This window comes from Odontesthes bonariensis, chromosome 3, assembly GCF_027942865.1.
Source record: "Odontesthes bonariensis isolate fOdoBon6 chromosome 3, fOdoBon6.hap1, whole genome shotgun sequence".
Taxonomy (NCBI): Eukaryota; Metazoa; Chordata; class Actinopteri; order Atheriniformes; family Atherinopsidae; genus Odontesthes; species Odontesthes bonariensis.
The window spans coordinates 12,218,929-12,235,073 of NC_134508.1; the positions used below are offsets into that span (position 1 = coordinate 12,218,929).

Sequence of the window (16,145 nt, forward strand, 5' to 3'; positions counted from 1 at the left end):
TTTTTATTAAGATTTGTGTGGGGTTTACAAACGGTTCTTTCCATGCATCCATTTACAAAGGCGCCACTGAGCTGTGCTCTCCTGCAGAGGGCAGCACAAACAACTTTTTCACACGTCAGGACTTGAATCTGGCAGAGCTCACACTTGGAGTAAACATGCACTGCACGTGGTGGCTGCTGAATCCATTTATAATGAAAAGACTGCACCAGTACAGAGAGAATTCCAGTCGAAATGGTCAAACCTGAGTTACACACGGCGATCAATTAACAATACTGTACAGAAGTGCAGGCTGTTGTCGGGTCACTGTCACTCCCATGAATTTGAATGTTTGCCAAAATGAGAATTTGCTGTTGTGGGTTAAACCTTAGGTTCTCATGCATGGACCTAAAAGAAGCCAGACTTTTGGCATGTTGCCATACCATCTGACCTTTGAGTAGAATGCTTTATGATTTGACAAACAATATAGGGAAATGCCAGGCATTGTTTTCCACGATAGAGAGGTAAAAGTACCAGGTGGAGGATAAACATCCTGGTAGCAATCACTTGTATCCTGTTTGGATCCACTAAATAAGTCCACAATGAAAACCAGCTAGTGTCATTATAACATTGATTAAAGCAAATTACTGTGAGGCATCAGTGACTGGGAAGTGACGGATTTCGCTGTGAGCGATTATAGATCTGTGGCTCATCATCAACCTCCCGTGGATCTTGGGACGCGTAATGCAGACGAGGTGGTACATTTTTAGCTACTTTCCTTCCAGTGCAATGAGAAGAAAAATATCACAACACTCCTCATAAACAATGTTTCAAAACATTCAGGTCTACATATAACACATAATCCATGCAGTGCTTTTGCAGCCGGTGAACAGTTACATTTTAACAGCGTCATGGGATTCCACATACATGATGTACATTTTCCTGTGGGACAAAGGTTGCCATTTGAGCTTCACTAGTTTTCTTAAGTAGCTTTTCCCAGGGAGAGTTTAAACAATACCTCTTTATTCCGTTGAGGCGTGTATGTGGTAAATTCAGTTTGAAGTCGACTCCACACCACTCTATGTTTGCAGTTCGTGGGTGTGTGTTTTGCAAAGTTCCCATTCTTTTTGTGCATCAGTCCAGGTCGAATACAGTTATCTAAATAAGCGTCAAAAGAAATATCGTCCACCATCTGTCTTTGCTGGTGTTTCACTCCTCACATAAAGATTAGAAACCAACAGTACAGTCAAAAACCGACTAAATGTTGATCTCTTGCTTATCGTTGACCATCGTGATGTGTCATTACTGGGACCTATCCGGCTCTATCTTGGACTCTCCGTTCTGTTTGTCATTGGACTTCTGGGACAGGTGCGTGGACACGGTGGCCGCCTGCGCCACAGCTTTGAGGCTGCGCTTTCTCTTCTGGACGTTCTGCTCCGGGTGGAAGATGATGACGTAGACCTTGGGGATGTAGAGCATGCCCAAGGATACGGTGGCGCTCAGACTCATGGACACTGTAAGAGTGGTCGTCTGGATGAACATCTGCAACAGAGACACAGAAGTCAGAAAAATATCTCCACACACAGCTGTTCACTGTGGCTGCACAAGTCTACAGTTAACCCCTGAAAAAAAAACACTTTTCATCTGAAAGCACAGTGTTTTTCCCCCGATGAATGATTTATATCCTGGTTTCCCTGGTTTATGGTCAGGAAAGGAGATTCTATTTATGGGTTCAACCACATGTCCTCTCTGCTCTTTCTCTCATTGCAAAATATAATGATAATCAGACTGGAGATATAAATAAGCTGCTAACTCACTATTCGAGAAAACCGTACAGGGCAATTACACAAGAAGTCCCGTGCCATAAATAAGATATATTTATGCCATAAATAAGTCACAAACTATCATTCTGCTGCTCTGTTCTACTATCAGCTGCAGAACACCCTGTTATCACACAGGTTGAAGTTTTCTTCTTTTCATCTTCAACATGCTTTTTATCGTCTGTTCTTAGTGGCCTCTCATATCCAAAGAATTTTTAGTGATTTAGGAGTGAAGTGGAGTGTATGTGTGTGCCCGAGGCGAGCAGGGAGATGGACTCAGAGGCAGTGAAGGGTGCTTCCATGTGTAGTGACAGTCGGCAGACAGGTAGATAACCTCCTCCTACACATGTGTCTGCACATGATGGGCAGATAATGGACTCCACTTTGTGGAGTCGAACAAGTTAAATCCCATTTTTCTAAGTGATTAATTGAACAGGATGGTCGAATGGGTCTGCGGCGGGGTTCCTATCGCCTCTCAGCTCATCTGACCTTGTTTCCTGCCTTCACTTAATTCACTTCGTTTCCATTCGGAGGAGGTGAAAAGACTTCAAAAGCACCTCGGGCTTTAACTGTTTCAGCCTGACTGAGTCATAATGCAGCTCACTATTAGTCAAAGCTTGTCTGTATTTTTGAAATATTCCCTCAACAGTCTTGCGCTTTGTGGTGGCAGAGAATAGCCCACAAGCTAAATGAAACTCTCAGTACAGTGGAAACAGGATGTCCTGGGAGTGCACCAGGAAGCAAATATGATATGACAGGCAGCACACCCAGATTTCACTTAAAACATCTGAGGGATTCCTTTACTCTCTCACTATTAGCGTGTCTTATTGTGTGTTGCATCATTTGATTCACCTCTCAGTTTAATGCACTCCTATTTATAGAAAGGACAGTACATTACAAAGACACGAATGTAGTGAAATCTTATTGTTCGTTTCAAAAGTGGAGAAATGGGATTATGTAGAATAATTTAAGACCGCTGCTCCAAAATCTCACATTTATTTTACAGCTGAAAAATGTTATTATCTGAAAACAATCTGATGATGAAAAAACAGCTATATATATATATTATATTTTTTTTTTGGGTGGAGTAGCAGTCTATTAATTTGTCCATTAATTTAGGCATCAAAATTGATTATCATTAATGATGCAATAATATGTTAAATGGCATGTGCTGCAATCGGCATTAAAAAAAATTCTATATTATATTTACTGGTATTTATATAAAATATTGGCCTAATACAAATCATTAATTACATAATATTCTAAAAGCAATGATGATGGGATTTTCCTGGACATGTGTGGTGTCACTACATGAATGACAATTTATTTGAAGAAACATAATATTTAGGAAGATATTTTCTTTAGTGTTGAATTACATAAAAACAGGAATTGCTTTTTTCATACGTTTGAACCAGGAATTTACCTTAAAAAATGCTGTTACTACAGTAGCCCAGAAGGGACAAACCAAACACTGGAGCAGGGTTTCCTTGCTTTTTTTTTTTTTTTTTTTTAAGTAACATTGTCAAAGGTGACCTGAAGGTGTGTTTGAATGAAAAAAAAGGAAACAATGAAATGAAATGAAATGAAACAAAATTAAGAAACAAATACAGTAGTTATAGATTATAGGTTCATCATAAAAACTTTAAATATGAGAATGCAACAAACAGTTGTTGGTTTAAATGTCTTGTTTTATAAGTTCAAGACTCCAAAGTATTAAAGGGATAGTTCGCCTCTTTTGACATGAAGCTGTATGACATCCCATATTAGCAACATCATTTATGAACATCTTCTTACCCCCTGCTGCGTCCTGTGAGCCGAATTCCAGCCTCGTTTTTGCGTTGACGAAGGTAGTCCGGCTAGTTGGCTGGGGTTAGAAAAATAAAGCGTTTTGCTTCTCAAAATAATATGTGCTCAAAAGAGTAATACATTTGCATCACAAAATCGTTCATCCAGAAAAAGTCAGACCTCACAATCGCTTGGCACTATTTTCTCTCTCCCTTTGTATCACTACGTGCTGTGTAAACCGTGCAGACCGAAGTGCAGACCGAGCAGTCCCCTGCTTCCAAGCAGTAAACACCATGACATGCGCGGCTATCGGCAGGTAGCTGAACGCATTGATATGAAGGGAGAGAAAATAGCGCCAAGCGATTGTGAGGTCTGACTTTTTCTGGATGAACGATTTTGTAATGCAAATGCATTACTCTTTTGAACGCATATTATTTTGAGAAGCAAAACGCTTTATTTTTGTGGCCCCAGCCAACTCGCCGGACTACCTTCATCAACACCAAAATGAGGCTGGAACTCGGCTCACAGGACGCAGCAGGGGGTAAGTCAAATTTAATAAATGATATTGCTAATATGGGATGTCATACAGCTTCATGTCAAAAGAGGCGAACTATCCCTTTAAAATAGAGCCAAAATAGACTAAATAAGACATAATTTTTTTTTTTAAATGTTCAAACTGGAGAAGCTAAAATAAGCTAATATTGCTTGAAAAATTAATCAAACAATAAAGCTGTCTAAATTCTAAATTATTTTAAATATCTGACTCTTCTAAAGCCTAGCAGTGATCAGTGAGGTTTGCAAAATTGTTTGGATTCCCCACCTTCTCTGTAGACTGTGCTGTGCCAAAGAATATGGGCACAAAGGCCAGCCAGATGATGCAGGTGGTGTACATGGTGAAGCCAATGGGCTTGGCCTCGTTGAAAGTCTCAGGAACTCCTCTGCTCTTTATCGCATACACCGTACAGGTGATCATCAGCACGATACTGTAGCTCAGACACAATATGAGGGACAGGTCGGACATGTCACACTTGAGGATTCCACGGGCAAACTCTGGGTTTGGAGGCTTCTGCTCCTCGTAGTCGATGATTGCGTGAGGGGGCATCACGGCAAACCAGATGAACACCCCGAGAAACTGTAGAGAAAGGAGCGTCAGACTGCCAAAAAGATGTGCCCATGTATGTGAAAGAAGCATTCACAAGCTTACCTGCACTGATATGAGTATAAAGGTGATAATCAGCTGAGAGGTGGGGCTGATAAACTTGGGAGGTGTGACTGACTTCTTTCCCTGTTCAAAGATGCGGTAGATCCGGTTAGTTTTGGTGAGCATGGCGGCGTAGCTGATGCACATACCGAGCCCCAGCAGCAGCCGGCGGAAGGCGCACACAGCTGCACTGGGTTCTGCAATCATGAGGAAGGTGATGAGGTAGATGAGGAAGATGCCCGTCAGCAGCACATAGCTGAGCTCTCTCCCAGAGGCCCGAACAATGGGTGTGTCATTGAAACGCATGAAAGTGACAATGACTCCGGTGGTGGCAAGAATGCCCAGGATTGCCAGGAAGACGGGGATGATGGCCCAAGGAGAGCTCCACTCCAGCTTTATGATGGGTGTTGGCCGACAATCCGTGCGGTTCTCAAAGGGCCTCATGTTGAAAGGGCACAGGTCACAGGTGAACTCATCCAGCTGATACTGGTAGCCATCACAAAGCTCACAGTGCCAGCAGCAGGGAACACCCTTTACCATTTTTTTCCTCTGACCGGGCTCACAGGGGAAACTGCACACTGACTCTGGGATTTTACGGTCACCTCCTGACCACTGCATCTCCTCCACCTAGGAAAGATGTTCAAATACACACCTTAATTCATCATGCAACCACGAGCTGAACTAAATTACTTTCCGTGTCTAACAAAGAAAGAGCTAGGCACAATGGTGAATTCTAGAGAGTACTTTTCATCTGCTTGGCAAGAAAATGCCTCCCCAATACTGATGTGAATGCTAAGATTCAACAGTTAGCCTAGGAAACAATCTTGTAAATGACCCCCTGTTAAAAATAAATAAATCAATAAATATGTTTTTTGTAAAGGAATAAAAGAGATATAGCACGGTAATGAGTATTAGCACAAAGCTCATTTAGCTGGGTTCTGGCAAAGGAAACCTGGCACAGAGACTGGAAAAGGGGAGAGATCCAGTTTTATTTATTTGTGAAGGTTTTGTACAGGACAATTGAATGGATGTGAACAGTCACCACCTTGATTCACCTCTGGATGCTTAACAACATCACAGTAACTAAAAAAAGAAGGAGAAAAAAGAAGGAGGAGTTTCCTCAGTTCCAGTCTTTATACCAAGTTCACATATTATTTTTTTAACTAACTCAAAGTAAGAAAGCAAGTTATTTGATTTCTGAAGTTCAATTATTTACATTGAGTCGCAAGTGGTTTGTCCATTGGCCGATAACCTTGTAGCCGGGGTTGCTGACATTGGACATTTGGTACTGGAAGATGTCATACCGACCAGGAGCGTCTCCATTCTCATTGAACATTACTCCAGTTCCTGCGCTGCCTGTTAAATGGAGACAGAGTTTTAATAACCTCCATGCTAAAGAAAGAGGAGACAGCAGATGAGGAATTCAAGCTGTCTTAGCTGGCTGAGAGAACACCCACACACTGTTGAGTGTAACTTGTATTGCTTACTTCAGTCTTGTGCAATCATGTGAAAGCTGAGTCCAGGATGCTTTTTAGTGAAGGCTCTCCTCCATGCAAACAGTCTTTCAGTGCACTCTGCTCTGCAGCCCTAACATGATTGAATGTTCCTCTCAGGTCCCTGCAGGCACTCAATCAGAAAGTCTACCATACAAGCCAAGGTCATCCAGCGAGAGGAGAGCAGTAAATAGGCTTTCATAAAACTCTCTTTTTTTGTGTCCTTTTTCAAACTAAGACTTTTTTCTTTATTTCCATGAAAGATGTGGGATGAAAAGTGGGAGTGTTATGTACAGAGAAAAAAATGGAGGTAGCCCAGAGGGGAGCAAGCTTTGAAGAAATGCGCTGTGTTGTGCAGCTCGGGACATTACCAGAAAGATCTTAAACCTTCCCTCTTTAAGCTGACCTCTCTTCTGTTGTTTTCTCTTTTGAATGAGCTTTTTTTTAATCTTTTTTTATTTATTTATTTTTCAAAACGTTTGCCAACATAAATATCAGCGTTTCCGCTCCAGTTTGGGCAAAAGCTATGAAAGTCCCCTTTTCTCTAAATCGTTGTTGTTGTTTTTTAAATGAGAAAGGTGAAGAAAAAAGGATTACAATTTAAACCTTACCATTGAAGTTTACAGCGTGAATATACTGGAGGAGCATCTGTCCTTCCACGGGGTCCATTTTCTCGCAGACACCCATGGAGCCGGGGCAGAGGTCCATGTGCATGCTGTGCAAGGCGTGGGCCATGGCATACACAGCATCGATCACAAACTGCACCTTGCCCTCCTGCTCATACTGAGAGTCTCGACTGATTCTTTCTTCACCTAGCGGACAACAAAAATGTCACACAAGGTGATGATGAGGAGGACAAAGTGTGCTCTAACACAGATAAATTTAGCTTTAAATGCTCAATTGCTTCCCTGCAGGTTAAACTGTAGCTCCCTCACCTGTACATTTTCTTCTACCTGGGTCGTATTTTATGCCAGGTCGAGTTAGTTTGCACTTAAAGTCGTCCTCCCAAAATTCTGCGAACCAGATGTTTCTTCTGTTGTTTTCTAGAGACCTTGAAGTGAAGTACTGGTCGAACCCTATACCAATATTTAACATTCATTTTAATTCAATTAAAGATAGTGAACATTTGTCAAAATACAAGAGTTTTATATGTTTCTAGTAAGAAATATGGGTTAAAACAAACAAAAAGAACAAGAATGTACGGCTTTGAATCAGATTCTCAATTCATGCATGTCAAAAATACCACATTATCAGTCATTCTTTTCATTTTTTTTCATTGCTTTGTTATTAGATAGATATTCCACATGCTTTTGAAGGTATTTGAATCGTATTGGATCAAACAGACCCAGATGTAATATTCTGATTTAATACATTGTCCTACCATCAATAGAGGCTCTTTTGGGCAGGATAGTGACAGCGCCCTCGGCCACTTCCTCCTGATCTTCAATGGGGGAGTTTTTGGCCCCCCAACTGTCGGATCCAACAAATAGGAAGTGGCCTGTCAGGTTGGATTTTTTTGCAGTCTGCAACACCCGTCTGAAACAGAGCACATAGATAAATCACACTGTTTCGAAATGACAATCAAACAACATAAAACAGCTTCCTTGTGCACATTTCAGCTTCGGGCTGATTTCATATCGACAAATGGCACGAAGAAGAGCTTGACTCACTTTATGTCATCCTCGTTGGCAAAGATGATGACCCCACGAGCGTTAGAGGTCTCCATCAATCTCTTGATGATTTTTTCAAACTCCCCTGGTTTGGGCTCTCTGGGGATTCTTATGGACTGTGCAATACACAGCCCTCCTGTGTGAGAGACATCACAAACTTGTTGGTAGAACTAAACATCCCTATCATTTTCTGCTAAAAAAACTCTTAAAATAAGACTCCATGTTACATACTGTCATACAAAGATGGCACATAAGCATGCTCTTCCTCAGGATCATCAGTATAATTTGCAGAAATATAGCATGCTCACTTGTTAGGTAAGATGATGCACAGGCTAAACTACATTTACACTGTATGAGCACATCATTAGCGTTTGATTGCGAGCATTTTAAACAATTTGTCCTTATTCAGTCTCTTACTAACATGGCTGTTACTCTATAAACCAGGAATAAAAGGCTCTTACACTGTGTTCACAGTGTTTCATTAAAAATTCACGACTACAAGAATATAGTCACACGAGGAGCTTTGAAACTCACGCTAACATGCTCACAATGGTATTGCTAACGTGCCATTGTTTAGCGAGTACAATGTTTCGGATACTAATTTGGCATGCTGGCATTAGAAGAGTAGCAGCTTAAACACACAGTACAGCTGAGGCTGCTGGGAATTTGCATTTTATGTCGTCATACGAATGTCTCTACAAAATTACACAGCAAACCATTAAAAAAAAAAATCATATTCACATATTTACTGTCAATTACTGGTGTGTGGGGTTTAATGAAATCAAATCTGAACGCTTGTCACAACATTCCTGCTTTTAAACCTATATGATGGCTTGCCCCGTTAGTCTTTGAGTATTAAAGGATTGCTCTCTCCTATTTTAGTCTTTTAATGAGCAAGAACAGTAGGGCTTGATGAGTAATCCCTCAACATCGCAGCAGTGAATTTACATTTACATAGCCAGAACTCAACCTGCTTCTCTGGATATCTGTAGGAAGGCGTCGACGCCGCTCTCTCCATAGTTGCCCTCAGAGGCCAGTGTGGAGACGTAGTTCCAACCCATGGCTTTGACTATGTCCACCATGGCCTGGGCCTGGTAGGAGTCGGGAGGCACCACACGGGAGAAGAACTCATAGCGGCTCTTGTCACTCAGCTCTGGGGCAGTGGAGGCGTAGCTGATCTGGGGGATCTGAGACACATGGATGGGTCAGTGGTGATGAAAGAGTCTGGCCAAGTGGAAAACGTGAGCAGCTCTGATTATTAGGCCAATACATGAACCAAAAGGTAAAAGGGCTGACAAGAAGAGGCAATGAACCATGTCAAAGGATGATGCACCACTTAGTCACAAACAAGCCCTTAACGGAGTCTTAATGGAAGCTTTTCACATTTATGCTGGCCAGTTGTGCGTTAGAATCTCAAATTTGCTCTGCGCTCAACGCTTGAACAGATACAGTGCTGAGGATATATCCAACACCACAGTGAAATACAAATGGAACAAACCACTGCTGTAAAAGCATTTGTTTAAGGGGAAAAATGATGTGGAGATTAATTTACTAGTCTGCTACTTCTTTAATGACACAGTTTATGTCGACAGTCTCAACCCTGAATCTGCTAATGCTGGAGCCCCTGCGTGGCTTAACGTCGGGCCCTCTGGAGGGGACGAGGAGAGACACAAGGGGTAGTGAAGGGAGAAGGAGAGAGGAGCGAGAACCATTTCACAGATTATCTGGAAGGATTATAGGGGTTTTAGGCAAATTATGTTAAGCACAGCAGGAGAGACAGAGATCAAGAGACTAGAAAAAGGTTAGCATTTCTCAGCTGTAAGCCATACAATATATTTAATTCTGATGGCCACATGCAGCTTAAAATTGACGCTCAGTTTTAGCCCTATCCACCTAACATTTCCTAGTCAGCTTCCATGGCCCAGACCACATCCTCAACCAAGGCTGAAGGTCTGCCAAACTGAACCTATTCTACCACCTTGTGAAAGTGATCAGTCCAGCGATGGACATCAGTTTCCAAAGGAGTCTGTCTCAGTGACTTAGAGGCAATCAAATGTTTGCACACAAATTTGTACTGAACAATAATCCTCTGCAAATTAATCCCAAAAGGCATCTGCTCTAATTCACATGTAAAAATCAATGAGCTCTATCGATAACATAACTATCCTATTATAGTCTAGTCTGACCCAACACTGAAAAAGAGGCTGCGACAAACATATTAGCTGCGTGTATCAATGTAATCTAGAACAATGGGTTACTGGAGAAAATGTGCATTCCAATGTTTGTAAAAGATTAAATAACAGCACATTTTTCAGTCATTATCCGAAATAGGTACATTTTAAGAACTTTTTTTTTTTTAAACAGGCAACTACCACTGACATCAACTTCAGTCTCAGTTGATGTATTTACTGCTTTTTGAAGCCTTGTTTAGGAAGCTTTCATTTAGTGTAAAAATGAAAAACAACTCCATTTCGCAGGTTCCAAGAGCCAAATGTTAATCTAAAATTTGCTTCAATTGGCTGGTGAGTTGTCAAAACCCTTAAGATGTTGCACCTACATTTATGTGAGATGAACAGCAAACCTGAACATTTCATTCATCTGTCTGTCAACAAAACCTTCAAAGGGGGCTGAAACAGCTTCCCTCCTGGTTAAGAGCTGATGTCCAATCTATAGTGGACATCAGTCTAGAAGTATCCTCAGTCCAAAAGGCAGCACATATGGACAGTGGGAGGAAACACACCATTTAGCTGGATCTACTCTGCCCGGGTCACAAGTTTCTGTTATCCTAGAAGCAGCGTCATCTTGCTGCCCTGATGCTCTATTTTCAGCTGCTGAGAGGGGCTTAGTGGAGGTTGGGATCTATAATTTTGTAGTTAACATCTGCCTTGTGTGCAAACTGCCTCTCCTTTGCTCTCAAATCAGCGTGATCACCATAAGGAATGCGACAACAAGCCTCATCCATGAAAATAAAAATATTTGTTTAGTTTTGTTTTATTTAGATATTTCTGGATATATAACAACAAAATGAGGGATTGGCACAAATTCAATTATCCATCATTGCTATATAGGTAATGTGCAATCAGTGACATATCAAATCCATGACAAAGGTCAGTCACCTGAAAAAGATAAATTAAACGCTGCACACATAACATGGATTAGACTTCAGAGGCCACTGATGACAAAGGATTCAGAGCCCTGTAAAATAGTTCAGCCGGCAATAGAGTGGTTCATTCTGATTACACACCTTGTTACACTCTCATTATCAAATCGGACTGAATAAGACAAATGTCTGTCATTGTTCAGAGGCAATAAGTTAAGTGTAGCGTCAAATACCTTTATGGGATTCTATTATGAATTGTTCAACCTCGCCATGCCCATTATTGTGTACAAGACCGAAAAATTTAAGGATTTAATGATTGCAGAGGGACACGTTATCATCTGATGTCAAATTCAGTAGGAACTATAACTACGCAGATGATTCTGAATCAGATCTGCAGGGAACTACGTAAGTGAGCAGGCACTGGTAGAATGAGTAAAACAGGAAATACTACTTCAGTTAGTTCGAGCCATCAAACAAATCTTTGAAAGTGTGAGTTCGGACAAATTTGAGGTCTTCTTATTGAGCACTAATGGTCACTGCTCTGGTAAAAGCTGCGATGATCTAATGCAATTTATGATATCATATATTGTATATTATAAAAAAAATAATCTAATGCCTACACTTAGTGCTTCTCTGTTGGCCATTAAAGATTAAGCAATATTTTTAAGCTGACATTACTCATTAATTATGGATATCAGAGGCTTGAAGAAAATATGTTTTTTTTTTACATCTTTTATCTTTATTTTCCTATTATGAGAAAATGGAGAATGGAAATACAGGGTAACACTAACGTACTACAGAACACCCATAATATTCTGAATTATTATTCAGTATTCAGCAAAAAGTGATTCGTTTGGAGTGACTGATCTCTATAACTGTCCTGGAACCCATCTCAATTATCTTGGGCTCAACACTTAGATGGAACTCTACTCTAGATCATGTGCCTCTCTATTTCCTCTTCCCTTGCAGTTTGTGGCTTCCATTTGTGTTATCTTATTTTACTGGGAAGAGGGACAGTCATAAATATTGAGAACAAGAGAAAACTCACAGAAAACAGTCTGAGCACATTGGCCACCATGATGGACACCGAGCTGCCCGATGCCCCAATCACGGCGACCACCCTCTCTGGTTTGGGGATGATGGGGGGCTCTCCATTTGAGCAGCGCACATCTGAGTTGTCCTTCTGAATGAGGGCCTGGACAAAGGTGAGCGACTGCTCCAGGGCGTAGGTGTCTCTGGAGCAGGTATCCAGGATTCGAGCCCCGAGAGTGATGTTTGGCAGCAGGTCAGGGTCACTGTTGATCTGGTCCAGGGCGTACAGCATGGCTTCCAGTCGATGGATCCCCTTTTCTCTCTTGATCTCCCCACAGGGGACCCCCGCAGGCCCTCGAGAGTGTACAGGAAAGAGCCCGCCGAGGGTGATGTCGCCCTCGATTTTGAGGGACTGAGGCTGGGTGCCCTGCTGGGCTTTCGAGACCGGACTGATACCCACCAGAAGAATCCAAAGCAGCTGAAGCCATGTTTGGTATCTAATTAACGTAACGAGCCAGCAGAAGAGACGAGTTGAACGGGCCTCTGATGTCATGATGAAGATCAGAAGAGGTACTGACAGCACCAGGCCTCTCCCTCTACCTTTGACAGCTGAGGGCATTCAGAGAAGAGGTGTTAAGCTCTGATTAACGCTGCATTATCATTAGTTTGCATGACTTTTATAGACTCAGTCCTCCCTAAAGGGGAAGACTAGAAAGTGTTTCTAAAGCAGTTTTACCATGTAGATTTTTAGTGTCTAAAATTCTCAATAATTTTAAGGATGGAAAAATTCCACACTTCATTTCTATGTGTTATGTGAGTTGTTCACATCTGCGAGACTGTGTTCTTGTAAAACATTTAAATATAGTGTGTGGCTTTGAGGATTACAGTGCAAAGGAAACTTTTTAAGAATTCAAATCAATTATATTTCAGACTCATCTTGAAATGTATTCAGTTTTTATTCTCATCAGTCTATATACATTATAGCTTAATGACAAAGCAAAGGTTTTAGGTGTGTTTTGATCTTTTGCAAAAAAAATCCAATTTAAAGAAATTTTAACATCCTTGCACATAACACAACTGAGTGCTGGTACTTTCCTCTTTAAGTTGATGGGAAGTTTAAAGGGAAGACCAAACCACAAGGTTGGGCAAACTAGGAGTAGACCCGTGAAACAGGATTGTGTCAATAAACAGGTTTGGTGAAGGATGCGAGAACATTTTTAGCAACATTTAAAGTGCCCAGAGGGTAACCTCCATTGTTTTTAAATGGAAGAAGTTTGGAATCACCAGCCGACTCACTAGATCTGTCTGTGTGGCTTCACTGTTAATTTACTACAGAGGCAATTCCGAATTAAAAGGCCTTGTGGAATTTGTAAAAAAAAAAAAAAAAAGGCATCTGAATCATTATAAAACCATGAAATGTGAAATCTTCTGATCTGATTAAACAAAGATTGAACTTTTTGGCAAGGTGGAAGGAAACCTGGTCCTGATGATCACCTCAATCATACAATCCATCTAGTAAAACATGGTGATGGCGGCATCATTTTGTGGGGATAGTTTTCTTTGACAGGACCAGTTAGGAAAAGAAAAATGACTTTAGGGAGCACACATGAATGAAAGCCCTCTCTCCGTAGTGCTGATGAAGGTTTATATTTCAACAAGACAGCAACTTAAAGCATACAGCCAAGAAAACACAGGAGTGGCGTCAGGAAATCTCTATGAAAGGCCTCACCTGGACCTAAACCCAGTAGAGCAACGAGGGAGAGACCTGAAAACGAGTGAGCACTGACACTTTAACCTGGTTTAACCTGGTTTAAATTTGCTGCCAAGAAGCGTGGGAGGAAACTTTCAAAGAAAATGTGTGCCAGGCTTGAGGGAAGAAGACTTCAGGCGGCTGTTGCTGCCAAAGGTGCTAAAAGCCAGTAATAAGTAGGGATGGGAATTGATAAGATTTTTACGATTCCAATTCCATTTTCGATTCTGCTTAACGATTCGGTTCTTTATCGATTCTCTTATCGATTCTCATTTGGAGAAAAAGGACAACAAACCGGTCGATTAGCATCAACTTTGTTTAGTTTAGAAGTAACACGAGTCATGACCTTACAAACCCAACAACGGTGAGGTCCACATTGGTCTATCATGGCCTGGGTAATTTAACTCTTCCCTGCTCTGGTGAAAGGAGAAGCTGGAGGTAGACGTGAACTGGGGGTAGTACCACCAGCCTCTGGCTCTGAGCCAGTCAGGCTCTGTCTCTCATGATTTCATCTAAATGTGATGCCTGAGAAGGCATTCATTTAACCTTAACCGTTACTAATAGCAGGTTTTACAATGAGGCAAATGGCGCTAACATGATAGGCAGTGTTTGTTTGTTAGTTAGTTAGTTACCTACAGTGTTAGCCGAGGACATGCTAACGTTGCTAACGTTGCTGGGTTCAGATTCACCGACGATAATCATTCATTCATAGTTATTGCATGTTGGTAGTATTTCCTCCCTTTGGTGAAATATTCACTTTGCAAGTTGCCCTGTTGTCGTCTTTTTTAGGGAAGTGTAATCAAATTTTTCGAGCGTTTGTACCGCTTGGGCGCCATGTTTACTGTTGACTGCTGGCTGCACTGGACTCGCCATGCAACGTTGCGTGGTGACGTCATTCGTGCCCACTAGAATCGATAAGGGAATCGTTTGCAAAATCGTCAAACGATTCCAAGGAAATGAAACACTGGGAACCGGTTCTCGATTCCCATCCCTAGTAATAAGTGAAAGGTTTCAACAGTTTTATTTCAGTCTTTTATTTTTAATAATATCACTAGGAGGTGTTGTTGTTCAAAAATATGTATAGATTGGAGAGGGGGAAAAAACAACAATGTGAATGAATTGAAAATGTCTCTTCAATTCTGCACAGCAGAATCCACGTTTTATACGTTTTAGTTGCACAACAAAAGATTGCAGTCGCAGAGCTGTCGACTGGTCTGTGAAACTGATGATATCCTTACTTGGTTTTAAAGTGCGCAAACAGCACCTGCCATCTGATTTTGCGTTCGAAATCAGAAGTGAGAAGCTGTAAGAAAAGGGACAAAGTACCAGGACATGTACACACGCATGAAGAAAAAGAAGCGAGACCTCAGACTGCGTGCAGGATGGTGCAGAGTGAACACTGGAGGCTTTTATCACGAAGGGCTGAGAGCCGATGACGGCAAACACCATAAATTTTGCAGAACAGAAAACATCACGTTAACTGTCACAGCATTCCGTGCTCGAAAGCTGGAGCAGGTTAATTACATCCGCATGAGCATCACTTTTTTTTTTTCTTCTTCTTTCTTTCTTTCTTGAATTTGCAAATATAAAGGTAATCGCTATATTTAATATTTCCAGCCAGAATTTTGACATTTCAAAAATTCTTTATAATATTTTTTATAGTAACGCAGAAATATGAAGTCTGGATGCTTTAAGAAATACCTTGTTTGAAGTTGTGACACATACTTATACTCCTACACAAAGTTGCATTTATCATGTCCTATCCTTCTATTTTTCAACATTTGTGAAACATTAAGTTGAAACACGAAATCAGCTGAAAAGACTAAGAATCAATAAGTAAACTACAAAACTAACAACTGTTGCGGACGTGTTCTCTTTACAGACAAGCAAAGAGTGAAGTGCTGTCTTACCTGCCCATTCTTCATGGACCTGTCTTGATTTTATCCATCATATGAGCTCTTGCAGGCGGGCCTCCAACCATGGTCCAAAATCATGAGATTTATCTACAATCAAGGCTCTTTTTTCCACACCAAAAATAAATCCTCTGTCATGTCAGACAGTCTGCTGTGCACCATCCAAAAAGAACTAAAACACACCAAAAACAAAGCTCTGAAAAAGAAATGGTTGTGACTTCTAAGAGACTAAATGGGAAAAAAAAAAAAAAAAAACCTGAACGCACACTTTTGAGGCTTTAGGAGATGCTATCCTGGCAGAAGCAGAGAGAAGTGCAACATTACAGCAGCGATTTTCTACGAATCACTGCCAAATCCTTTAAAAGCTCTCCCTCTCTGCCGTTCTTTCGCATGTGTGTGCGTCTC

General features: G+C 41.2%; 1 protein-coding gene across 1 annotated transcript; it reads right to left on the reverse strand.

Annotated features, from left to right (window-relative positions):
* Positions 1 to 25: 25 nt before the first annotated feature.
* Positions 26 to 16,145, reverse strand: grm6b (glutamate receptor, metabotropic 6b). Its single transcript, XM_075460297.1, has 10 exons — positions 12,094 to 16,145; positions 8,916 to 9,132; positions 7,946 to 8,081; positions 7,657 to 7,811; positions 7,211 to 7,351; positions 6,887 to 7,087; positions 5,999 to 6,138; positions 4,786 to 5,409; positions 4,402 to 4,713; positions 26 to 1,518 (listed from the first exon to the last, which is right to left on the reverse strand). Exons 1-10 carry the CDS (start codon positions 12,694 to 12,696, stop codon positions 1,279 to 1,281), a joined length of 2,769 nt encoding a protein of 922 aa, XP_075316412.1. The 5' UTR covers positions 12,697 to 16,145; the 3' UTR covers positions 26 to 1,278.